This window comes from Lepidochelys kempii, chromosome 5, assembly GCF_965140285.1.
Source record: "Lepidochelys kempii isolate rLepKem1 chromosome 5, rLepKem1.hap1, whole genome shotgun sequence".
Lineage (NCBI taxonomy): Eukaryota > Metazoa > Chordata > Testudines > Cheloniidae > Lepidochelys > Lepidochelys kempii.
The window spans coordinates 81,588,652-81,614,777 of record NC_136384.1 but is presented as its reverse complement, the minus strand read 5'-3'; the positions used below and the strand labels follow the sequence as shown (position 1 = coordinate 81,614,777).

The following is a 26,126-nucleotide window of genomic DNA, read 5'->3' as shown; positions in this document are numbered from 1 at the left end:
CATAAACCGCAAGGGGTACTTTTCGATAGTGCTGCAAGCTCTGGTGGATCACAAGGGACATTTCACCAACATCAACGTGGGATGGCCGGGAAAGGTGCATGATGCTCGCATCTTCAGGAACTCTGGTCTGTTTCAAAAGCTGCAGGAAGGGACTTTCTTCCCAGACCAGAAAATAACTGTTGGGGATGTTGAAATGCCTATATGTATCCTTGGGGACCCAGCCTACCCCTTAATGCCATGGCTCATGAAGCCGTACACAGGCAGCCTGGACAGTGGTCAGGAGCTGTTCAACTACAGGCTGAGCAAGTGCAGAATGGTGGTAGAATGTGCATTTGGACGTTTAAAGGCGCGCTGGCGCAGTTTACTGACTCGCTTAGACCTCAGCTAAACCAATATTCCCACTGTTATTACTGCTTGCTGTGTGCTCCACAATATCTGTGAGAGTAAGGGGGAGACGTTTATGGTGGGGTGGGAGGCTGAGGCAAATCGCCTGATTGCTGTTTACGCGCAGCCAGACACCAGGGCGGTTAGAAGAGCTCAGGAGGGCGCGGTACGCATCAGAGAAGCTTTGAAAACCAGTTTCATGACTGGCCAGGCTACAGTGTGAAAGTTCTGTTTGTTTCTCCTTGATGAAACCCCCCGCCCCTTGGTTCACTCTACTTCCCTGTAAGCTAACCACCCTCCCCTCCTCCCTTTAATCACCGCTTGCAGAGGCAATAAAGTCATTGCTGCTTCACAGTCATGCATTCGTTATTCATTCATCACACAAATAGGGAGATGACTACCAAGGTATCCCAGGAGGAGTGGTGGAGGAGGGAAGGAAAATGCCACACAGCACTTTAAAAGTTTACAACTTTAAAATTTATTGAATGACAGCCTTCTTTTTTTTTGGGCAATCCTCTGTTGTGGAGTGGCTGGTTGGCCGGAGGCCCCCCCACCGCGTTCTTGGGCGTCTGGGTGTGGAGGCTATGGAACTTGGGGAGGAGGGCGGTTGGTTACAGAGGGGCAGCAGTGGCAGTCTGTGCTCCAGCTGCCTTTGCTGCAGCTCAACCATACACTGGAGCATTCTGGTTTGGTCCTGCAGCAGCCTCAGCATTGAATCCTGCCTCCTCTCATCACGCTGCCGCCACATTTGAGCTTCAGCCCTGTCTTCAGCCCGCCACTTACTCTCTTCAGCCCGCCACTTACTCTCTTCAGCCCGCCACCTCTCCTCCCGGTCATTTTGTGCTTTCCTGCACTCTGACATTATTTGCCTCCACGCATTCGTCTGTGCTCTGTCAGTGTGGGAGGACAGCATGAGCTCGGAGAACATTTCATCGCGAGTGCGTTTTTTTTTCTTTCTAAGCTTCACTAGCCTCTGGGAAGGAGAAGATCCTGTGATCATTGAAACACATGCAGCTGGTGGAGAAAAAAAAAGGGACAGCGGTATTTAAAAAGACACATTTTATAAAACAGTCGCTACACTCTTTCAGGGTAAACCTTGCTGTTAACATTACATACATAGCACATGTGCTTTCGTTACAAGGTCGCATTTTGCCTCCTCCCACCGCGTGACTACCCCCTCAACCTTCCCCCTCCCTGTGGCTAACAGCGGCGAACATTTCTGTTCAGCCACAGGCAAACAGCCCAGCAGGAATGGGCTATACTGAGTGTCCCTGAAGAAAAGCACCCTATTTCAACCAGGTGACCATGAATTATATCTCACTCTCCTGAGGATAACACAGAGAGAGAAAGAACGGATTTTGGTTGAATGCCAGCAAACATACACTGCAATGCTTTGTTCTACAGTGATTCCCAAGTATGTGTTACTGGCCTGGAGTGATAAAGTGTCCTACCATGAAGGACGAAATAAGGCTGCCCTCCCCAGAAACCTTTTGCAAAGGCTTTAGGACTACATCTAGGAGAACCGCAAATGCCAGGGCAAAGTAATCCTTTCACATGCTTGCTTTTAAACCATGTATAGCATTTTAAAAGGTACACTCACCAGAGGTCCCTTCTCCGCCTGCTGGGTCCAGGAGGCAGCCTTGGGTGGGTTCGGGGGGTACTGGCTCCAGGTCTAGGGTGAGAAACAGTTCCTGGCTGTCGGGAAAACCGGTTTCTCCGCTTGCTTGCTGTGAGCTATCTACAACCTCCTCCTCCTCCTCTTCATCCCCAAAACCTGCTTCCGTATTGCCTCCATCTCCATTGAAGGAGTCAAACAACACGGCTGGGGTAGTGGTGGCTGAACCCCCTAAAATGGCATGCAGCTCATCATAGAAGCGGCATGTTTGGGGCTCTGACCCAGAGCGGCTGTTCGCCTCTCTGGTTTTCTGGTAGGCTTGCCTCAGCTCCTTCAGTTTCACGCGGCACTGCTTCGGGTCCCTGTTATGGCCTCTGTCCTTCATACCCTGGGAGATTTTGACAAAGGTTCTGGCATTTTGAAAACTGGAACGGAGTTCTGATAGCACGGATTCCTCTCCCCAAACAGCGATCAGATCCCGTACCTCCTGTTCGGTCCATGCTGGAGCTCTTTTGCGATTCTGGGACTCCATCATGGTCACCTGTGCTGATGAGCTCTGCATGGTCACCTGCAGCTTGCCACGCTGGCCAAACAGGAAATGAGATTCAAAAGTTCGCGGTTCTTTTCCTGTCTACCTGGCCAGTGCATCTGAGTTGAGAGTGCTGTCCAGAGCGGTCAGAATGGAGCACTCTGGGATAGCTCCCGGAGGCCAATACCATCGAATTGTGTCCACAGTACCCCAAATTCGAGCTGGGAACGTCAATTTAAGCGCTAATCCACTTGTCAGGGGTGGAGTAAGGAAATCGATTTTAAGAGCCCTTTAAGTCGAAATAAAGGGCTTCACTGTGTGGACGGGTGCAGGTTTAAATCGATTTAACGTTGCTAAATTCGACCTAAAGTCCTAGTGTAGACCAGGTGTAGACCAGGTGTGAATGTAAATACAATCTGGTCCTGAAGCCTTTCCCCCCAGCCCATCACTAGCTGTCAGGGAGGGCTTATTTAGACCTTGCTTACAAATCATAATTTGAAATTAGTAGGTTGGCCAACAGCACCAAAGTGAATGCACTGACATGGTCATAAAAAACCCCCCAAAAAACAGCTGTATAAGGAAGCTAGTCTATGATAATACTTTTCAAATCTATTACACTTTTTTAGATTCATGTATTTTATCACACACTGTATATGCTTTTAAAGTGTGTATTAATGTTTCAATTTCAATTCAGATTTCCAAACAATCACTGAATTGACAACACTACATGTAACTAGTTCACAAAACGGGGGGGCGGGGGAGGGTTGGGGAAATTCAGGGCAGGCATGTAGGGAAATCCCTGCCTGGCTGTTTGCTCAGCAAGTGCTGAAGCAGCCCCTGGTACCTAAAAGGAGCAACTGTAAGCAATCCACCTGTGGTTTGCCTTGACTAGGAAAAGCTGTCCATGTTTAGGTTTGCCTTGGTTAACAGCTATACCTGATCTGAACTTGACCTTTTTCCTAGTGTAAATGCAGAGCTTCAGTTTAATTTTAACTGGTCATGTGCTACCCTGGATAGTCACCTAGGACTGCATTGATAAATACATACATTACACTGCTCTTGGGAGCAGCAGCAGACAGCTGTTATTGGTGAGACAGGAGACACCTGTGCTATGCTATCACTTCTAAACCACATTTTGCTACAAGCAGTAGAGCTCTGCTGCCCAGCTATGGATGAAGGTAGGGCCAGAGCACATTGTCACTACTGGGGTCTCCAGAGCCTACCCAAAGGAAATCAGTGAAAATCATGCTGCTGCCAAGCTTCCTCAATCTTAACGAACATTTTTTAAAAAGCAGTTAGATAACCTAACCAAACCATTTAAAAACCTCTAATGTTAGCCAGTTATCAGAAGCATCGGGGCAGAGTTTATTTACAGAGCTAATAAAATAAACTGAAAGATGACACATATGAAAAGCAAATTTTATTTAAGTTTTTAAACCACCACAACCTGGTCCCCACAGAAGGCAAAGGTCACAGCAATAATCTTCCTTTTCCCCAGATAAACTTTTTTTTTCCCTGCATAGGACAACTCCTTAAAGCAGTTCTCTGCCCTATGAATCCAACAGCTTTGGTACCTACCATTTTTCTGTAGAGGAGCAAAGAAATTTGCAGACAGCTTGAATTCTGCACCCCAACAGAAGAGTAATTGTAAAGGGCAAAACAAATACTGCTTTGCAGTTCACCTTTAACTCAGTTCATATACCTCAGACAGCAACTTTGTGTAGGCATGGGTTGATTGCATAGATCTTGAAAATGGATCAAAAAAGTATTTTATTTCCAACAGTCAGGAACTATTTCAACAAAGTAAAGGCACAGGATAGGTGTATTCTGGATTCACCAGGGATTCTTTTTGCAGTAAGAATTCTTGTTCTCATCCAATCATTCATACTAGGAATCGGAAAAATTCCAAAATGAATTAAGAAGGCTAAGTCCTCCAGCTCTCTTGGGGGAGTCATGGCTTTGAGAGCTCAATTATTTGCCTGGCTTCTTTAAAATAAGATGAGGAAAATAAGAGTTCTGATTCTTATTTGAGCTTTCTTAGTTTTCCAATTAGAAGCTTAGAAACTTGGGAAGTTAACATGACAATTTAAATGATAGAGATAAAATTAAAACTCATGAGCAGGTAAATAAATTAATGGTCTCTTCTCTCTATATTTTCACTAGAAAGCAATGAAAACGTAGCGTTAAAACACAATAGAGAGAAAGGGGTAAAATGGAAATATTGGGGGTTACTCCAAAGAAGTCTCCAGTTTGTCAGAAAAAAAATATTTAGGAGTTGCATCTAATACGTTCAGAGGCAAAGAAACAAAAAAGCATACCTATTGTGAGTACATTTTCAAGTATCTAATATCACATTTAAACAAATAGATTACCAACATTCTATATACTGGGGTAGGTCTGCATTCTTTCTAGTGGACTTTGAGGAATGTACAGTGTTTTGGTGGGGGGGGGGCAGGGAGAGGAGTTATTTTGTGTAAACATATCTTCCCTTCAAAGGTTTGGCATTCGGCTCAGTAAGGTTAGATGCTATTCCTTTCTAAGCCAATTGACATCATTAACTTGGTAGAGAGTAGGTCTGCCATTTGACACCACCACCAGTTGTGCCCCCAAACCATTCACTGGCGGCATGGTAAATTAGAAATATTATATTTAGTGTAATAGCGGTCATCTGACATCATTACAAAATTGCAGTACACAAATTCACATATCAGGAAAGGACTGAAAATACTGCAAACATTTTTCAATAAAAATAGACTATGTTGGACAATTTTATTGAAGTCACTTCCTTTTATTGCAGTGTCCCCTTGTACAAAGTAGTAACTGCAATATTCAATGTTAAAACATTAGAAAAGCATGTGTGACAGTTACAGTACAGTATTATCAAAATATTACATTTTCAAACCCAGTGGATAACTAAATACCCAACCAAGCTCAAATCTTTAAATTAATTCCATAGTTCATTTTTAAATATGTAATGTCAGGAAAGCATATAAAAAGAATGTATGTAAAAGAAAAGAAACCTAAATACAGTCAAACAAATGAACAAAAAAATAAATAATTGATTTCTTCAGCTATGGTTGCTCCTTCTAAACCCATAAAAAGAAATTTCATCAACAGAAATAATGCAATTGCCATGCGTTAATGAGAAATTATATATTTCAAGTCATTAACAATGATTGGAACTTAAAAAAAATTTGGCTTCAAAATCAAAGTTTATATAGACTAAATAGAAATCGGAATGACTGTCACTAGCTAATATCTGTTGCTCACAATTACTAGTAACTGTTGAAGTTTATTAGAGTGTTACAATAAATCTTGAAACTGTTGATCTGGTGTCTAGTGTTAGTGAAGTTTTGAGAGTGCATATGTGAAAAGCATCCTACATTATTTTACAGACTACAATTCCCTCCCCATCCCCAAATGCATATTTAGATATATTTTATACACATATATGCATGTATGCACACACTTCATTTGGTTCCTGCATTACAGATAACAAGCAATGGTTTCCTGAATGGACAAAACTTTAAATAAGTGTACCTGTGCACATTTTCAAGATAGCAGCACTAAGTTCATGCCTTATTGTCCATCTGTTTAAAAACAAAACAAAACAAAAAGAACGAAACATGGCAACGATTCCATGTTCACTGAATAAGGAGACATCCCTACCACCTCAACAAGCACTGCAAAACCTGTAACAGACACAATGAGGCTGTTACATTTTTTTTCTGTAATTAAACAGCACTATTAGAATTTGTTTGATTATAAATTGTGTCTTAACCAGGCCCATGTTAGCATTAATTTACTTTGTACTTGGCAGCAAAACATGCTGCTTTTAAAAAATTGAAACAATTTAACCAATTCAGATCCAGACTGGTAGAAACCAAATGCAAAAATGGAGATTTTGTGACTTACCAATGACCTGACTACAGCATGCACTGTGGATAAAGCGTAGAACACATCTCCAATTGTCACTACTTCACGCTGTATCTTACTTCACAATGACTAATAGCTTTTTCCTTCAAAAGGAACTATGAGTATTTAATATAATGCTATGTTAAGCATAAAAATAAACCTTTTCTAAGGATCATCTTCAATGAAAATCATTGAAACACTAGCAATGTGACCCAGTAACATTCCCAGTACTAATATCTAGAGGTTGCAAAATGTTTTAGGCAATCCTTTCCTGAAAAATATATAGGAATTTAAAAAATAGTTCATATTACTCACCTTTGTACAAAGGCTCAAGTGAAAATTTTTATTTTTGTGTTAGAAGACTAAATTAGAAAGTAGTCAAAACATACACCGGAAGGACACAAAAATTGGCAGTTTTTATTAAACATGAAAAATGTGTAAAGTATCATGTATGATGGTCTAAATTTCTAGATTAAGCCTGAGTATTTATTTAGTAAGACTAAATGTGAGGTCTGACAACTGAATGAACTGACCTAAAAACAGCTCCCCTAATAACCAGTGGTCCAGTTAACCATTTGATGAAAGATTCCAAATTTTAGTTTTTACATTTTATATTGGATGGTGTAGCGAGATTCCACATAGTGTTTACAGTATTCTGTTAGATGGCATCACATTGCTCATATTTGCTCCTTCAAGCCTTAGGTTAACACTTTCTTCAAATAAACTAAATGACACCAAGATCTGAAGGCCAGGAATTAAGACAGGTCCTCTTCTTTAAAAAACCTAAAATAATCCAAAAAGCTATCTTCAGCCTACAACAGGAATACAGTTACATATTAGAGCTAAAGACTGACACACTAACCTTCACCAAGGTAGCCAAAGTTATATGCATCTCAAATTTTGAATGGAAAGAAGGGCACAATGTCAAATCTGAGAAAAAAAGGTCCTCCCATCATTTGTCTAGCGCAATTAGTTTTAAGGGTACAAGTTCAGTAGTACAAAGTCTTGGACAATAACATTATGATTTTTTTATTCCAACTGACCTGCCCTACCTTTGTTTCAAATCTAACAGGTATCCTTAATACATTCTGAATAGAAAACACAGTACTAAAAATAATAGCTTGATGGAAGACTGAAAAGCAGCATTCATTTTATTGCAAGATGGAAGAGACTAGAAACTAAAGGACGTTTGAGCTAAAGTCTTAGTTGAAGGCAGATGTTGACATTCTATCTAAATGTACAAAATTGGGTGTATAGATGCAGTTTGGTTAATTTCAGAAGGCACCTCAAGGCTAAAAGGCTTTTATAAATCTATAATCCTTTCACTGATCAAAAATAAAAACACTTATTGCTGCTATTCAAGTAGCAAAGAAAAAGCTTGTTTTGTTGTTCTTCAGTCTAACAAGGAATCCTCCCCCATTAAGCAAGATTAAGTTATAGAAGAATTTGAATAAAACTGAAGATTTCACAACTTTAGAAATATAGTGACTTTCCTTGTGTGCTTTCAAGTCAGTAGAACAGTGAAAGAAGTGTCACTTTTTGCCTTTGTGATGTTAATAATCTTAGTCACTCTCTTCCAGGCACTGAAGTACCATTTCATCACAGTTGCACGTTGCGCAGTGTTTAGGAATAGAAGGTAAGAACACTCTGATGATTCCCACGAACGAGAAGGATTGGTGGCAGGTCTTTTGATAGAACCTCTAACCAGGCCATGTATAGTGCACTAGATACTGCACCTTTTCGTGCAACTGGCAAACTCCTACAATTTGAAGAACAAAGAAAAAAGCAAATGGAAATGAAGAATGGTTTAAAAAGCAAGTCAGACTACTAGTAGTACTGCATAAATACAAAAAATACAATTTGAAATAATAAAAAGGTAGAAATTACTAAATGTTTAATTCTAACCCATTTCATAACCTTTTGTTTTTTAGACTACATGTAGTCAGTTCACAATCCTGAGTGCAAAGAAATTAATTAGTTCTGAGCCAAAACTGTCTTTAAAAAAAGACACACTCTGCTACATGGACTCAATTGTAACTTTTTTTTTTGGGCATCTCAAGTTTCACCTTAAGTCTACCCACTCCTGAAATTTTCCAAGGGTGGGGCTGGGGAGGTGATGGAATCAGCATTTCACTCTTGTGGCTTCATTCAGAATGTTTCTCCAGGCGAGGAGAACCACAGTCACTCTCCAAATCTTGGCCAAGATAATGCTTTTGCTTCAGACTGCAACAGTCTATAGTCACATTCTCTGCCACCAGCCCCTCCAGAGTATTGGTGGAATCCTTCAATTCTTGCCTCACTGGAAACAGTTAAATCTTTATTTGTATTGCTCAAGTTTCATCTTTTTACTGCTTCAGAAAGCACTGAAACCTTACATGACTTTGTACAGAGAGCAGGATGTGTGAAATTAAAAAATTTCTATACTGAAAAATTTGTAATCCAATTGCACTGTAAGTGGGGATGACAGTACAAAGAATATGCAGAGACAGGTATGATTCAGGCAAATGGGATATATGGTAGCTGTAGATAGAAGATCTTTGTTTTTAAAGAGCAATTTGAAGGCAATGGAGAGCAATTAATACACAAGCAGCAGAATGCCTGTAAGTGTCACAAGCCAAATTACAAAGCATTCTCTCTCTAATTCTACCTTGTACTCTAAAAGACTGTACCTAGGATAATACACAAAATAAGTTGTATTACCTGTGTAACCGATATAGTAATAGAGTTACTGTATCACTGTGAAAATAGTATAAAAACAGTCAACCTTTACTTACATTACAATTACATTAGCTGTGCTTGAATGTTCTTTCAGCAACTCATTTAACCTAATCTGGCGGTAGCTCTGTAATTAAAAAGGAAAAAAAATATCAACCCAAACTCGTTAGGGAGATCTATTCATTATTTCAACAATCCAGAATCAAGTACAATTCTTATTTATGCAAGAAATGTGCAAAAGGAGGTCAAAATGGATTGCTGTGTTGTTTAAAATAGTGTATCATTCCCTCCAACTTTTAATAAATCACTTGGGTTTGTAAAGTAAACATATGTCCCTTCTGTCCAAACTTCTACCCGCTTAGTTGCCTAGAACAAGAGAGGTTGCTGGATTCCTTCTAAGGTTCTGTTCTTGAACACTCATGTCAGTTTCTAGCTAGCAACTTATAAAAGTAAAGCCCTCACCCCGAGAGATTTCTGGCTGCTGGAAGGGAAAAGAAGATTCCTTCCTATTTCCGTATTCCCCACAGACATCTACATCCTAGAACCACCTGTTGTGAGGTTCCACTACTCTACCCTCCCTCAGCATTCTAGATATTGCTGTGCTGGCCTGTGCCTGCTATCCAAGACTCCTGTACTAATCCACCCCTTTCTCAAGTCACCATTTTGGGTTCTCCTCTTCCTCTTCTCCTCCCAGCTCCAGCACCTGCTTCTCCAAAAGTCAAGTTTACCTAATTCTTGTATTTGCTCTGCTTCCACAGGATTCTGAACAGCAGGAGTAGACCATAACAGCTGTTAGTCTCCCTGTGTTTATATTTGCAGAAGCAATCAAACTGGCTACAGACTCAGGAAAGAACATTGCATTGGTCCATACCCACACAGGTTATCTTTTTAATTATTGGGACTAGAAATCCCTTTTAAATTAAAATTTCTGCAGTTACTGATGACTTAGGCCCCACGGGGAACATTTCCTACTGTCCAATGATGAATGAGCAAGTGGAGTTTTCAAGCCTTTTCCCACCTGAATTCTCTCACACCACACCCACTTTGTAATAGAGCAAAGAAGCTTAAAAAAAAAAATCAACTCATTAAAATGGGGTATATGGGACACAGTAGGATCACCACTCTATCAACAGCCAACACAATAATTAAAAGTTATAAAGGGATACCTTAGTTTTGTAAAGCTCAAGTTCATTATCTGTTATTCTCCAAGGCTCATCTTCTTTCATTTTATCTGCAATGTCTTGTTCTTTATCATCTTCATGAAGTCTGAATGGCTCAACCATTTCTTCAAAAGCTGCAATACTAGAAGGATTTTTAACCAATATTCACATTAAAAATAGATACTGTTACTCTTTTCTTTGCATGTGTCAACTGTGATTTTCCATGCAACAGAAAAATATTCCTAAATATAAGTCAACTCTTGTATGGTTTGTGATTAACTAGTAGAAGTAATGTCAACTGAAATTCTCATTCCTGTGTTTTGATATTAGAAACCTGCTGGTTTGTGAAAGATAAATAAATAAATAACACCTATGAATATTAATATTTTAAGCAGCTGTTAACTATCAAACTTAATAGTGTGGGAACTGTCTTTTAGATTTCAAAATTTACATAAAAATTGATTTGTTTTTTCTAACAATCTAGACTGAAGATCATTAACAGAGAAGGAAGTGCCAAACTAGCTTCAACTCCATATAGAAATGTAAGAAAAACGTTTTAAAAGAAAATTATAAGCTTCAAGAGGGAGAGTATCATCCTTCTAGAAATTTGATGATATAAGGAAATGAAGAAGCGTAAAAAACAAACACCTATCAATTTAACTCAAGTAGATATGAGAGAAATTGGAATTCAATTACATTTTGATGACAAAAGTTTTGGTTAAATACATTTTACACTTTTATTATTCTACGTAGATCACACAACACATGATCTCAGAGTGAAGAAATCAAACTAACTCCATGGGTCACCAGTATTAAATGAGAACAAAAAAAAAAAAAAACCACAAATACTTCTGTTATCATGCAGTCACTATAAACTCTATTTCTGTGCTAAAAAACTATCTGTAGATACTTCACAATTTAGTAAAATTCACTGCAGCATGCGTCATAAATACTGGAACTCAGCACATTCTGGACACACTCACTCTTACCCCAGGCATGCTTCTTACCTAATGGGGATATGAAAAGGTGACAGACAGACTAACACCATCCAGAAATTTCTGTGGGAATTCCCAGCAGCTCACTTTAGAGTAACTTTAAATCCACTTTGTGTTACTGGACAGGCACAAATGGGATTTCATAGGGCAGAAGACCTGGCCCAGTACATTTATCATGGATGGGTCATACTGCAGAGATGCCTGAACTCTACCACATCAGGGGCCATTTAGGGAATTTGCTCAAGACATGCACAAGGCTCATATTTGCTGTGCATATTAAATTTATCTGAGATCAAAAATGTCCCTAACTGTACAGCTAAAGATAGAAAGCTAAACAGCCTGATTTTCAAAATGGTTAAGCAGTTCCTCCATGGCTGAATTTTAACACTCTGTACTTTAGGCACCTTTGGAGTTAAATTCTGCATCACTTTGTGCCAATTTCTGCTGTAAATCCCTGAAGATTACATACATGTGTCTCAAAATGCTTTACCTGCCCCCAACCGCTGTCATATCAATTAGGATATTTAAAAGACAAACACTGTTGACAATCTAGGAAGCTATATAGTTTGCTCATCTACAATATATAGTTTCAGTATAAATATTTTATCAAAAAGTTTCTGATAATGAAATACTTATCCATCAAAATAATGAATATGTACAACTCATTTTAGGAATTCTAGACAAATATTTCCAGCACCTGCCAGGCTATGTTGAAAAGCAACTGGCTCAGATTACTCTGCTACAAGAATTTTCAAAAGACATTTGGACACACATTTTATAACTTTTATACACTGGACAAGATTTCAGGTGGAAGATGAAGCTCAATCTTCTGATCTCTTAGGTCTTATAGGACATTCCATCATAAAATGGCACTAGCAGTATTAGGAATCAACTGCAGGCAGCCAAATTGTTCAAGCTTGAGAAACAGAAATATTTAATGATTCTTTGGATAAGAAAATTTCAGCAGGACTTGGATTTTCTCATTCATTCACTGAGCTGATTAATACTGACATACAACTGATTTAAAGATCAGGCTATACACATCATTTTGGGTTTAGAGATGTATATGACTATGGATAAGATAAGCATACACTAGTTTTATCTCCATTTCTACCATCTTTCAATTAAGGTAGAATTACTGTAGTTAACTCATTTTGTTGGAATTAGAATCTAGCACTTTTGTGGTATCTCGCTAATTAGGAGATTCTAAACCAATACTGAATTCGTGGCACTAGGAGCTCCCCACCTGCACTGTTCTCTGAAAGCTTATGTCTTTGTAACCATGTAGTTTACTTATCAAAATACATACGTAGAGAATTATATGCTTTATGCTTTTTGTGTTAAACAGAAAAATGAAGAATGCAACTAGTAAATGAGGTGTCTTTCTGGAACATTTTCAACTCACTTTTCCTTCTTTGGCTTTGTATTAATGTCTCCAAGTACCATGATGTCTGAGAAGTCTATCCGAAATTTGCTGAGCAGAGTAGCCATCCTAAATTTCAAAAAATTTAGATATATATTATATAATATATTTTGTCAGTTAACATTTTTATAGGGCTGTTTTTACAGAACAAAGAGACATCGACATTCACTCCAAAAGCGATCTAATTTGGAACTACACAGGTAAGCATAAAAACAGAGAATGAGGCAGGGCAAGGGTTTCTACAAAAATCATACAGATGCTCTGTTTAGACATTGGCATGTCTGGACAGCTCATTTAAAAGTATGCTTAATACAAAGTATTTAAAGTTTTTAAGGAACTGAACACTTCACTGAAAACTGCCCATAAAAAACTGAGACACCTGAACACAAAATAAATGTTTAGTTTGTGATCTGTTTATCACCAGACGTTGGGATTTCCTGCAACAAAAATTACATGCAGTCTCCATATGTTTAAGAGTAATTCAAACAAAAATACTGCTTCATCAGAGGTTGCAGGAGGAGATTTAGCTCAGCCTTATGTACTTAAGCCAACACAAAACTTTTGGACAACAGAATCAATCCATCAATCAATCATTCTCATTACGCCAAAAGGTTCATATACCATAACTTATTTGTAAACCAGACAGCTGTTTTACAGAACAGAACCAACAGATTTTCCAAACTTTTAATTCCCATCACTAGAAATGCAGCATTAATTTTCTTTAAGTGTTAGGGTTTTCAGAAAAATAACTAGGGGAACTTTTTAAAAAATAAAAATAAATTGCTGTAAACAAACACACACACTATAGTAATGCTTTCTGAGAACTAGTTGCCTTTATATAATCATACCAGGATGTACCTGAGCATCCCGAACTGTCTGGAACATAGTACGCATTGGGGCCATACAAAAACCTTTGCATGGCACCAAATATTTGGAGCAGAGGTTATAAAAAGACTGTAGTCTCAACCTCTTCAGTCCTTCTGCTAAACCCAAGAGTCCTATGAGAGTAGAACTCTAAGTAAAAGAAGAAGATGGGAGAGAATTGTGATTATGTAGAGGTTCTTGAGGCGCTGTAGTTACTATAATAATTTTCTTCTTCTTCCAAGTGGTCTCTTTCTTGTTAAATTTTAAGCAGGGACTGGTGAACTGCCCTCCAAAAGTAAACATCAGATCTAAATGCCACATTAAGAGGTTAGTGGTGTGTTAAAGTGTGTACAGAATTTCAGGCAGCAGCCTTACAGATATCTGTGATGGAAACATTGAGATATGCCATCAGTGCCACCGTAATTCTGACAAGAGCGATCTTTAAGGCCCTAACGTACCTTTCAGTTTCTTGAATGCCTTCTCATTCTGTTCAAGGATATTTACAGTACGGGTGCAAAAATTTACCACTTTTTTTTTTATAAGCATGTCCAATCTTAAACTAAATAGTCAAACTCTTCTGTAATCACCCTTGACTGTCCTGTATTACTTTTTAGGGAAGGAATGAGAAAAACTTGTAAATATCCCACAGTTCAGTAGACCTGCCTTAATTTAAGGCCCAATTCTGTGACCTTTTCTTACTAAGTTGAGCTAGGGCTACCAATTTGAGTCCCTGTTTCTTTACCGTATTAAATGAGATATCTGGCACCTATCCATTTTGTATCTAGGTGTTGCCCTAACCTAACAGACTATTCTAACCTTGCAGAAGTGGGGTAGTTAACATACCATCATAATGGTTCTTAGACTTATCTTGTGAATGCAAGTCAACATTTATGATCTGTTGTGGTTGGTCATATTAGTTTCAGCTCCCTTTAAAAACATAGCAAGAAACAAAGTATTTGCCAAATTGGAAAAAAACACAACAATAGTAAAGGCAACATTTTCTTTATGATTACATCTCTAAAGCTAAAAGTAGCTTAAAATGTTTCAAATGCTATTTGTTATTTTAAACAACATGATCATGTGCTATGTTAACTAGTACCAATAAATTAGCATTCAGGTACCTCCCAATTCAAGTGTAATAGGAAAAGGTCATTATTAAATAAGAAAAACATTTACCTATTGTGCCTGATTACAAAAAGTTCCATAATACCATAAATGTTTTATTTAAAATTAAGGTTAACTTACGCTCGCCTGTCATGATCGATCCTGTTTATTTTTCCACCAATAAACACTCTGATCTTACAGTCTTTCCATTTTTTCTTGGTTGTCAGAAGATAAGGAATCAACAATGTCAAACCTGCATTAGACCACAATATTTAGAAATACACTGAGTAACTAATATGCAGTGTCAACTTTCTATTTAATAGTGTATAGCAACAATTTATATATGGCAGGAGCAAAGCTCCATGTTTGTCACAGAGGTCATGGATTCTCTGCTGCGGCCGGTGCACCTGGCCTAGGGGCTGCCTGAGCAGCTCGGGCAGCCCCGGGCCAGGAGCACCGGCTGCTGCTGTGGCAGTTTTGGCCACCTCCGCCCCTCTCCGCCTCCCAGCAGCAGGAGTTTGGGTGTGTGGAGGGGGCTCAGGGCTGGGGTGTGAGGCGATGAGGCTCCCGGGAAGGGTGACAGCAACCCCCCGTCCCTCCCTGCAGCTCCGATTGGCCGCGGTTCTCAGCCAATGGGAGCTGCAGATCGGGGGCTTGGGGCGGAGAGGAGGCTGCACATGGAGCTAGGAGCTGGGGTTGCCACTTCCCAGGAGCTGGGTAGGGAGCCTGCCCCAGCCCCACCAACCCCCCCTCCCCAGCACAGTCCATGACTTTTACTAAAAATACCTGTGACTAAAACGTAGCCTTTGGCATGAGTGATACCCATTACCAAGTGCTTTTATCATCATTACAAATTATCTTACCCCCATCATCAAAAAGCCACCAGACATCAATAGTATTTTTGCCTTGTTTCTTCTGAAACTGAGAGCTAGCATCAAGAAGTCTTTGGTCAGCCAAGTTTAAAGGAGAACGTGGGCCTTTCGAGTCTAGCAAATTGAGAAAAAGAGAATTTGTAAAAGATTTAAGAAAAACTGTGGCTTAATCTCAAACACAGAATTGTAGTATTGTTAAATCTAACGTCAGTACTGGGCAAATTTGTTGAAACAATAGCAAAGAATAAAATTGTCAGACACATGGAAAAATATAAATTGTTGCGCAAAAGTCAACATGGTTTCTGTAAAGGGAGATCATGTCTTACTAATCTATTAGAGTTCTTTGAGGGGGGTCAAACAAACATGTGGACAAGGGGGATCCAGTGAACATAGCTTACTTAGATTTCCAGAAAGCCTTTGACAAGGTCCCTCACCAAAGGCTCTTATGTAAATTAAGTTGTCATGGGATAAGAGGGAAGATCCCTTCATGGACTGAGAACTGGTTAAAAGACAGGGGACAAAGGGTAGGAATAAATGGTAAATTTTCAGAATGGAGAGGAGTAACTAGTGGTTTTCCCCAAGGGTCAGTCCTAGGACCAATCCTATTCAACTTATTCATAAATGATCTGGAGAAAGGGGTAAACAGTGAGGTGGCAAAGTTTCCAGATGATACTGAACTGCTCAAGATAGTTAAGACCAAAGCAGACTGTGAAGAACTTCAAAAAGATCTCACAAAACTAAGTGATTGGGCAACAAAATGGCAAATGAAATTTAATGTGGATAAATGTAAAGTAATGCACATTGGAAAAAATAACTCCAACTATATATACACAATATAATGGGGGCTAATTTAGCTACAGCTAATCAGGAGAGAGATCTTGGAGTCATCATGGATAGTTTTCTGAAGACGTCCAAGCAGTGTGCAGCGGCAGTCAAAAAAGCAAACGGGATGTTAGGAATCATTAAAAAAGGGATAGGAGAGTAAGACAGAGAATTGCCCTTATATAAATCCATGGTACACCCTCATCTTGTATACTGCGTACAGATGTGGTCCCCTCATCTCAAAAAAGATATGCTGGCATTAGAAAAGGTTCAGAAAAGGGCAACTAAAATGATTTGGGATTTGGAATGGGTTCCATATGAGGAGAGATTAAAGAGGCTAGGACTTTTCAGCTTGGAAAAAAGAGGAGACTAAGGGGGGATATGATAGAGGTATATAAAATCATGAGTGGTGTGGAGAAAGTGAATAAGAAAAAGTTATATTATGGGAATAAGTAAATAAGAACTAAGGGCCACCAAATGAAATTAATGGGTAGCAGGTTTAAAACAAATAAAAGGAAGTTCTTCTTTACTCAAAAAGAAAAGGGAGTACTTGTGGCACCTTAGAGACTAACCAATTTATTTGAGCTTTCGTGAGCTACAGCTCACTTCATCGGATGCATACTACTTTACTCAGCGCACAGTCAACCTGTGGAACTCCTTGCCTGAGGAGGTTGTGAAGGCTAGGACTATAAAAGGGTTTAAAAGAGAACTGGATAAATTCATGGAGGTTAAGTCCATTAATGGCTATTAGCCAAGATGGGTAAGGAATGATGTCCCTAGCCTCTATTTGTCAGAGGGTGGAGATGGATGGCAGGAGAGAGATCACTTGATCATTGCCTGTTAGGTTCACTCCCTCTGGGGCACTTGGCATTGGCCACTGTCAGTAGACAGGATACTGGGCTGGATGGACCTTTGGTCTGACCCAGTATGGCCATTCTTATGTTTTCCAATATTTGTATTGTTAAAAAAAATTCTGACTTTAAAAATATTTATTTTCAGACTTTATAGTTTGTTTAAATGGACTTGTAAAAATGCACACTGAGATAAGTTTAAAGAGTTTGCAGACTTCTCCAGCTAAACCTACTGTTCTGAAAGATTAAAAACTAAACAGGAACAACAAGCAGACCTTTGGTAGATGAGCACAATTTGCAAGACCTTCTCTCTCTCTCTCTCTCTACACTTATAGCTCCATCAATCTGATCCAAACATCAAAAAAAACATACTTCAGAGCAACAGTGGGTGCTGCTCCATGCATCTCTCATACTGAAGAAAAGACCTGCTGCTCTTGTTTCACCAAAACACATCTGTAGGTTCTTTAATATTGTCAAGTTTTTTTACCAAGACAAAAATCGTAGAAAACTACAACTTCTGAAGTATTATTTTAATTTCTTACATTTAAAAAAAAAAAAGAAAGAAATATATAGTTAAATGCATTAAGGAAGTTAAGATTGTAAACAGACTCCATTTTGATGCTGAATATGTATGTAGTATTTTACGTACAGAATAAGATGTTTTGCAGGTTCCAGGGCTTAGAAAAATTTTACAAAACATTTAGTTGCTGTAATTAAAAAGGTGGAATTTTTAGTTAGATAATGAGGCTATAGATATAACTGAGAAAGAAACTAAAATGACTTTCTGAATAAACCTAACAGACACAGAAGTGAAATGGATGGATTAAAAAACAAAACAAAACACCTTTCTACCTCCTTCTCAGTCAAAATTTAGATTTGGATACAGCAGCCAGCCACTTTACTTGGTATTTAGCTTCTAAGCCAAAAGGTATGAATTTGATTTTACAAAACCCAAAAATATTCCTGATGTGAACTAAAATTGACTGAATTAATACATTTATACAGAGCTTGAATTAGGTCAGTACACAATGGTACAAAGCACACTGGCACTTCTCCCAAGCCACCATCTTGTGCTCCACAATCTCTGCTTTCATTTAAAAGAGGTAAGTTCTCTAGTGTTTATAATTCTGAAGAAATCCTCCCTTCACATTTGAGGTTAACTGATTAAGCAATGTTTGCCTGACTCTGTGGAGAGCCTGGAACAATAATTCTGAAAAGTTGAATAGTCCCATTCATTTCACTGAAGTATTCACTAAGATGCCCAAAGTATAATATTGATAACCGTTTCATTGCTTGTGGAAGCATAAAGTAAGCTGCATAGTTTACTGAGTGATGTCTCAAATATTATAATGATGATCTTATTAAAATCTATACAGAAAGGAAAGAATTAGAAGTTTGGCACCAGGACTGAGCAGCATTTCAGAGAGTACAACTACCTTATTCCTCCCCTCCACCCCAAATCAAGGAACCCAGAGAGGCATGTGAGCCCCACCAAGGAACCCAGCAGACCTCATGGACACATTCAAACCCCACTGAGGCAGAACCAAGTTCAGGAAACCTCATAAGCATGCACAATCAATCATATTTTGAACGTATGCACATCTAGTATGTGCACTGCTTCTGCCAATTCATGTGAAGAAAGCTTATTTTGTGAGAGGACTTAAGAGTACCACCACCTTTTTCTACCACCACAATTTGACCCCTGAATTTCCTAATCCAAGTTAAACAGATATCCAGGATACCATCCAATGGTTGATACTCTATATATAAAAGGAGTGAGAAAAAAGAAAATGGAAGGTAGCAGTATGGAAAAAATGGATTGTAACAAAAAGATGGAAATGCCTGCCTTTTTTCAACAGTGGTTGTGTTGGAGTCTTGCCATCTTCTTCCTCCTCTGGAAAATGTTTATAAAAAATAAAAAATAAAGGTTAATATCCTTTGTGGAGTTAATGAAGATAAAAGTAGCGTACACATTCAGAAAATGACACATAAAATGAAGCAGCACACCGTGAGAAAATAACCACAACATGGATGAGGATTAACATATCCTGCAATAATGATTAGCTCTTTAAAATGTGTTAATACTTCACATAGCCATAGAGTTTGTCTTCAAAAAAGGACAAGAAAAACATTTCCTCCATATATGAATGCAAGGTGTCTTGACTCATTTTTAAAAATGTTCTTTTAGTGTGCATTTAATTAAATGTTCTAGTTTAAGCCCAACATTTCTTAACCTTGGTGGCTTAGAGTTAAGCTTGCATATAAAGATTTGACCAAATTTTCAAGAAGTTCTGCATTCCTACAGTTCTCATTATCGCTACAAAAAATGACAAGCTTTTTATTTAGGTGCCTAAGATCTTGGAGCCTTACTTTATGCATCAAGGTTTTAAAAATTTTGCTTACACTTTCTAAGTGACTACTCAAGTAATATGCAGACAGTGTAAATGCCTGGGAAGGCCAAGAGAAAAAAAAAAAACATTGTAATTCAACTCTGTAAAAAGAACGGTCCAATCTCACAGCTCACTAGAAGTTACCTTTATGCAGACCAGGAGTTTTTTCACTGGATGGTGGAGAAAAAACCTTAGATGTGTCTGTTTCAGTCTTTTTGCTATAGTCCACATTTACTACAACATCCTTTGAACTTGGAGATTTCTCTTGAGAGGACAGTAATTCTTCTGTGACGAGATAAATGATTAATATTGATATCATTTCTGATTGCAACATTAAACTTACTTTTAGCTTGTAAAAATGATGTTTTATGGATAATTAATGATATAATAGATTAGAAGAAAATCAACTGGAGAACAGTTGGAGAAAATCAACTGTTTTATACAACTTCATGAACAGCAACAACATGTTACATACATAGAAATTCTACCTCTGAAAGTAAGAATTATTTTAGCTTAGTCCCAGATTATACCTTTTCAAATTCTATAGGCATTGAACTACATCACTCTGTAGACACAGAGCTAATTCACCTCTATGGAGCTGGAGAAAATAAGGGGTTTGAATCCTCATATTTACATTATGTCAAATTGTTAGTATGAGAAAGGAACTGAAACCTGGGGCCTTTGGTATAAAATAGATCCTAAAAATTTATGATCAATTTCTATCTCAAGCTGAGCATTTTTCCAAAAATATTAAAAGTCACAATACTATAATTCCATAAAATTGCTTGCTGAAGGTGGCTTGTCCAAAATCTAGTGAGTAAGAACATTTCAGCAGACAAGAACCTCATTTCAGCAGACAAGCTCAGACAAAGGCCTTTTTGAACAGAAGATGACAATAATAGAGGTAGTTAACTATTGACGTAATAGAAAAAGGCACAGTAATGTTAAAAAACCTGGTCAAAAACGGATTTCTCAGCTAGAAGTTATCAGTTAAGTCAGCAATGGCTCCAGACAATTAAGACTGCCTTAAGTTTGAGACCAGTGGTAAAGCTGTCAGGAACATATGATCCCTTCCATGAGGTATTAGATTAGTGAGGGGTGGTAGAACTGCCTACTATGAAGATTGCCTGACACTTCCCACTATAAGACATAGTCCTCAGTGGCTTATAACTAAAGCTATGTTTTTGTCATGGGTATTTTTAATAAAAAAAAGTCACAGACAGGTCACTGGCAGTAAACAAAAATTCACTGCCTGTGACCTGTCCATGACTTTTACTAAAAATACCAGTGAATAAAAATTAGAGGGGGAGGGACTGCCCGGGGCCCCGTGGGTTTGTGGGGAGGGCAGCCTGGCTGCTTGGGGCAGCGCCCGCAGGTGGCAGCACATGGCCCAGGACCCCTGTAGGTGCTGGGGGGGATTAGCAGGGCTGGCAGGCTCCCTACCTGGCTCCACCACTTTGTCACCCAGCAGCAGCAGAGAGTTTGGGTGTGAGAGTGGGCAGGGGGTTGGGGCACGGAATGGGGTGAGGCGGGCTCTGGGAGGTGCTTACATGGGGGGCTCCCCGGAAGTGGTGACATCCCCCTTGCTCAGCTGCTAGGCGGAGGTGTGGCCAGGCAGCTCTGCACACCACCTCCACCCAGGGCACTGTCCCCGCAGTTCCCATTGGCCACAGTTCCTGGCCTATGGGAGCGCAGAACTACCTGGCCACACTTCTGCCTAGCAGCTGAGCAAGGGGGATGTCACTGCCTCCAGGGAGTCTCCCAAGTAAGCACTGCCCAGAGCCTGCTTCACCCTGTCCCGTACCCCAACTCCCTGTTCCCCTCACACACCCAAACTCTGCTGCGAGGGGGGTGCGGTGGCCCAAGACTGCCCCAGCAGTGGCCAGTGCGACTGGCACAGGGGCTACCTGAGCTGCCCCTGAGTCAGGAACACCAGCTGCTGCAGAAGTCATGTAGGTCACGGAATCCATGACTTCCATGACAAACTCGCAGCCTTACTTATAACTTTACCAAACTTTAACTGTTTGGGCTAAAGTTTTCCATGCCAATTGTCTGCCTCAGAATGAATTTTTTGGGAAAGTTTTAGGCAAAATGGGTAAGCCACTTTAAAAGAATGTGACTAGGGGGAAAATAGGTTGTTTTGACCATGTTAATTCTGTCAAACTTTTATTTGAAAGCCTCTCGTGCCCCTCTGCTTTAGAGTGGCCTTGAAGTTTGGCAGTGGATGGCCTTTTTGTTAGGGACCTGCTTTTGCTGTCCTCTACGAAAATCCACCCAAATTTGGTCAAGTTTTAAGATTTTGACAAATCTGTTTGCACAACACATACTACTTAGATTATAGCAGCTAAATTCCATGAAGATTTAATCTGCACTGGTCACACTCCAGCCTAGGGATGAGAAGGATTTTCCCTACGATTGCAGCTCTGAGCTGCTTTAGACTGGAACCCAGTGGGTTGTGGGCAAGACTGAGATTGGATGGATCCAGGTGGTGGGAGTGAAGACTCAGAACATAAAAATGACCATACTGGGTCAGACCAAGAGTCCATCTAGCCCAGTATCCGACAGCAGCCAATGACAGATGCTTCAAAGGAAATGAACAGAATAGGACAATCAAGTGATCCATCTCATTGTCCAGTCCCAGCATCTGGCAGTCAGAGGCCTAGGGACACCCAGACCCTGGTGTTGCATCCCTGAACATCTTGGCTAATACTCACTGATGGAACTAGCCTCCATGAATTTATCCAATTCTTTTTTTAACCCAGTTATAGTTTTGGCCTTCATGACATCCTCTGGCATTTAGTTCAAGGTTGATTGTGCATTATGTAAAGTACTTCCTTTAGTTTGTTTTAAACCTGCTGCCTATTAATTTAATTAAGTGATCCCTGGTTCATATGTGGTGTGAAAGGGTAAATAATACTTCATTATTAACTTTCTCCATACAATTCATGGTTTTATAGACCTCTATCATATTCCCCCGCACTTAGTCATTTCTTTCCCAAACTGAAAAGTCTCAATCTTTTAATCTGTCCTCATATAGGAGTAGGACTGGCTAGGCAAGGAGACTGGGGACAATAAGCTGGGTGTTTGTGGGGTAGACAGGAAGCCCCAAGGGTGAAAACTTGGACTGGCTGATCAAAGAGACTGGGATGAAAACCTGAGGAGTGGAGACTGGAACTGGCTAGGTGAGGAGCAAAGGACTGGACTGTTAGATGTGGGGTGGGGAACGGATAGGACAAGGGCAGGTTGGAGGGGACGGGGCAGCAGGGATCACACTCGGGGGGAATGGGCAGAAGCTCTGTGGTAACTAGAGCACACTCCACTACCGAGCTCAGAATGGAACCGAAGAATCCTGAGTCTCACCATTCTTCTCTTATCAGCAAATATCTGGGAAACCCTCTGGCAAAATATTTTATCTTTCCTCTAATACTGGTCCACACAGAATATGACAACCTACTTCTGCTATTAGTCGCTCAGTTAGCTCAAGTGGAAGAGGCCTTTGTGGTGGATTTAAAGGTTCCAACTCTGCTGATGACCCATTTGGTGTCAGTATGACATCACATGATAAAATATTTTTTATTTTTTAACCTAGGAAATTATACACAGGAAAACTACACTAAAACAACACAATTAAGGTTACAAAGTCAATAAATGCCTGAATTAAAAATGAAACCCTGGGATAGTTTTTAATTACATCATCTAATATCTAGTTAAGTGCTTGATTTTGCCACCTTAATAATGTTCTTTTAACATAATGTTTAATACAAATAAAAACTAAGTCTATAAACTACTTTCTTTGAATCACCATTAATTTTTTGCATTAGAAATGTATTATCTTTATTGTTTCCTATTTATCCAATGCCGATGTATCATCTCCAGGCTTTTTATGTCACTGGAATGGAAAAAACTTGCCATGAAAGAATCCAAAATGTCTTTGGTCATGCAACTTTTGTTAAATCAAGTTAAATTTTCTAGACTGCGGATACTTTTTTAATATGCAATATTGATTTTCTGGCCCCATTTGAGTTTGAACATATATTAGTAAAATATTAAATCCTTGGGGAAATTTAAGTATGTAGGTGGTTACAAACTGAAGAAAATAATGTATGTAGACCTGTTTCTAAAAGAAGTTAGAATACGAAACATAGAACATTTATCATTAAAAGCAACCCATCAGTAACAGAAGTCATATCTACTCCATCTAGTTTTATTTTGTACAAGGTTAACAGAAGTATTTTTAAGTTGACAAAATATTAAAAGTAATTATAAACACTAAATCTCTATATTTTGCTTGTAGGCATAACAAACAGTTTATAGAACACTTAACTGCGTAAAATTTGGCTGTTCTATTTTTCTCTTTTTCTAGGAGGCAAAATAAAGCGTACCTTGTCCCTGAAGGTGAGAAATATCCAAACCTTCCTTTAGGCGGATGACAACTACACCATACTGAATGTCAAAGGCATCACTGTAAAAGGGTAAAGAAGTTGCATTTTTGTCGTGTTCTCTTTTTCTTTCTCAACAATCCCAATTGAGATTTTTCTCTTGGACTTAAGCTTCATGTACGTAAATTGTACTTCACAGATTTTAAGTCCCAAACTATTAAGCCACTTCAGAAGACTGAATACCATATGCTGAAGTGTAATGGACAGCAACTGTCTCCATTTCACTTCGTTTCTAATATTGCAAACAGTGATCAAATGAAATACAAACAAACCATTCTAAGCTCCATGGGAAAGGTGAAAGCGTGTGTGTGAAATTTAATCCTTTTGAGCAATACAGGACAATTTTTTTCACCAGAAGTCCCAAAATATTTTATAAGAGATCCCCTAACTTGAGAACTACAAATTCCAGAGCGGTCTCTGAAAACTATAGGCACTGAAAGAAGTTTCAAAAATACACAAAGTAACAATTAATGAATGCAGTGTGCATGGAATTTAATGGTAACTATTTTTTTACAAATTACAGCATTCATAATAAAGAAGTCAGGTTTCAAGACAAGTTCTAGCTGACTCTGGTTTCCATTATGTGTAACTTACAGGAAAAAATTCTCTCCTTAAAAAAGCAAGGAAATTAAGAGAACAGACTTTCTTAATGAAAAATTAGGCTGTAAGTCTGATTACAAGTTAGGAGAGTCCAAATCAAAGTTCCAGTAACAAAGGAGCTTACCCATATTGCACGTTTTATTTTTATTTGACATTAATACTTAGTATATAAAATGTCACAGCAACAGAAGACATCCAACCAATAATGGCAAACACTTCTTGAATCTCTGTTGCACAAACACCCTAAATATAGAAGGCTATTTCTTCCAACACAAGTGGATTCACAAGCTCACATGGAAATCACCAGACAATGGAAATCACCAGACAGACCATGTATGTATATTTAAGAGATGGGCATCTTGGTTGAGGGATATCAGAGTTAGCAGAGGAATAGATGTTAGCCGAGATGGAAAAAAAGAGCAACACAGGCACAAAGCAGTTCAAAGGCAAAGAAATGCAGATCAGATTCCACCTTGCAACTGTTCCAGTGTTTTACAGGACCAGACTAAAGAAAGTCTGGAAGACACATGGTCAAATTGGAAGATGGCAGGAGAAATAGTGGGCCACCAAAAGAAGGCAGAAGAAAGATGCATGGATTATATCTGGAACATGGGCAGTGACTGACTAAAAGAAAGTTCTGAAGGCAAAAATGTAACAGTGCAAGACAGGTAGAAATCTTTGAGGCTGATGCAAGATACAGAGAAAATTACAAAGAAATAAAAAGAGATGCAGGTAAAATAACAATGCCTGGGCTCAGGAGAAGGCTGCAGAGGCAGCAGCACAGAAGGGAGAGTACAAGCAGCACAGAAGGGAGAGTACAAGCTTTCAAATAGTGAAAGACTTCCCAGGAAAAACCAGACTGTCAGAGGTCTCTCCATGGACAGATGCTGAAAATGCATGACAAAAAATCTAGAGGCTTGAAAGAAGATTTCCATTCTATATTAAGTTGTTCACAACTTATGATCACGCACAGGGTCAAGAGAAATGCTAACACTAAGTTAGAAATAGCAGAGTGATCAACAACACCTGATGAAATTAAAGCCACCAGAGGCCTCACATCGGGGAAAGCTCCTGGGGTTGACAAAAGTAATAGCTGACCATCAATAATACCTACCCACATTGAAAAACAGCACTAGAGTACTAGATTTACTGAGGCGATTTCAATATTAATTATTTAAAAATGATGTTTGGGAATACTTGGAAACAGTTCAAAGTTTTTAGATGAATACTTTGAAATAGCAATGATTACACTCTGCTAGAGGTACAAGCAGTTCTTCAGATTATATATTCTTGTTTACTGTATTTGGTAAAAAGAACAGTTCTGCATTTTGTACTCACTGAAATAAATTGATATAGGTTTCCACATCCCTCATGTCAGCTTGTTTCCAATCTTTCTTAAATCCAACAACAAGAGTGTTTGGTCTCATTCGACCCAGACCAGCAGCCTA

The 26,126-nt window shown here is 39.0% G+C and overlaps 1 protein-coding gene across 3 annotated transcripts in view; it reads right to left on the bottom strand.

The window, feature by feature from the left end:
• Nucleotides 1-5,295: 5,295 nt before the first annotated feature.
• Nucleotides 5,296-26,126, bottom strand: part of SLC12A2 (solute carrier family 12 member 2) — a 102,252-nt gene continuing 81,421 nt past the window's right edge. For 2 of the 3 annotated variants that reach the window (XM_073344868.2, XM_073344870.2), the window contains exons 18-27: nucleotides 26,017-26,123; nucleotides 24,022-24,101; nucleotides 19,784-19,924; nucleotides 19,096-19,143; nucleotides 15,568-15,690; nucleotides 14,846-14,957; nucleotides 12,719-12,805; nucleotides 10,325-10,460; nucleotides 9,218-9,285; nucleotides 5,296-8,202 (exon numbers count right to left, since the gene is read on the bottom strand). In XM_073344868.2, the coding sequence (XP_073200969.1) occupies nucleotides 8,067-8,202; nucleotides 9,218-9,285; nucleotides 10,325-10,460; nucleotides 12,719-12,805; nucleotides 14,846-14,957; nucleotides 15,568-15,690; nucleotides 19,096-19,143; nucleotides 19,784-19,924; nucleotides 24,022-24,101; nucleotides 26,017-26,123 (1,038 nt within the window). In that variant the 3' untranslated portion in view covers nucleotides 5,296-8,066. The remainder of the gene's footprint in view (nucleotides 8,203-9,217; nucleotides 9,286-10,324; nucleotides 10,461-12,718; nucleotides 12,806-14,845; nucleotides 14,958-15,567; nucleotides 15,691-19,095; nucleotides 19,144-19,783; nucleotides 19,925-24,021; nucleotides 24,102-26,016; nucleotides 26,124-26,126) is intronic. The other variant, XM_073344869.2, reaches the window with a different exon arrangement.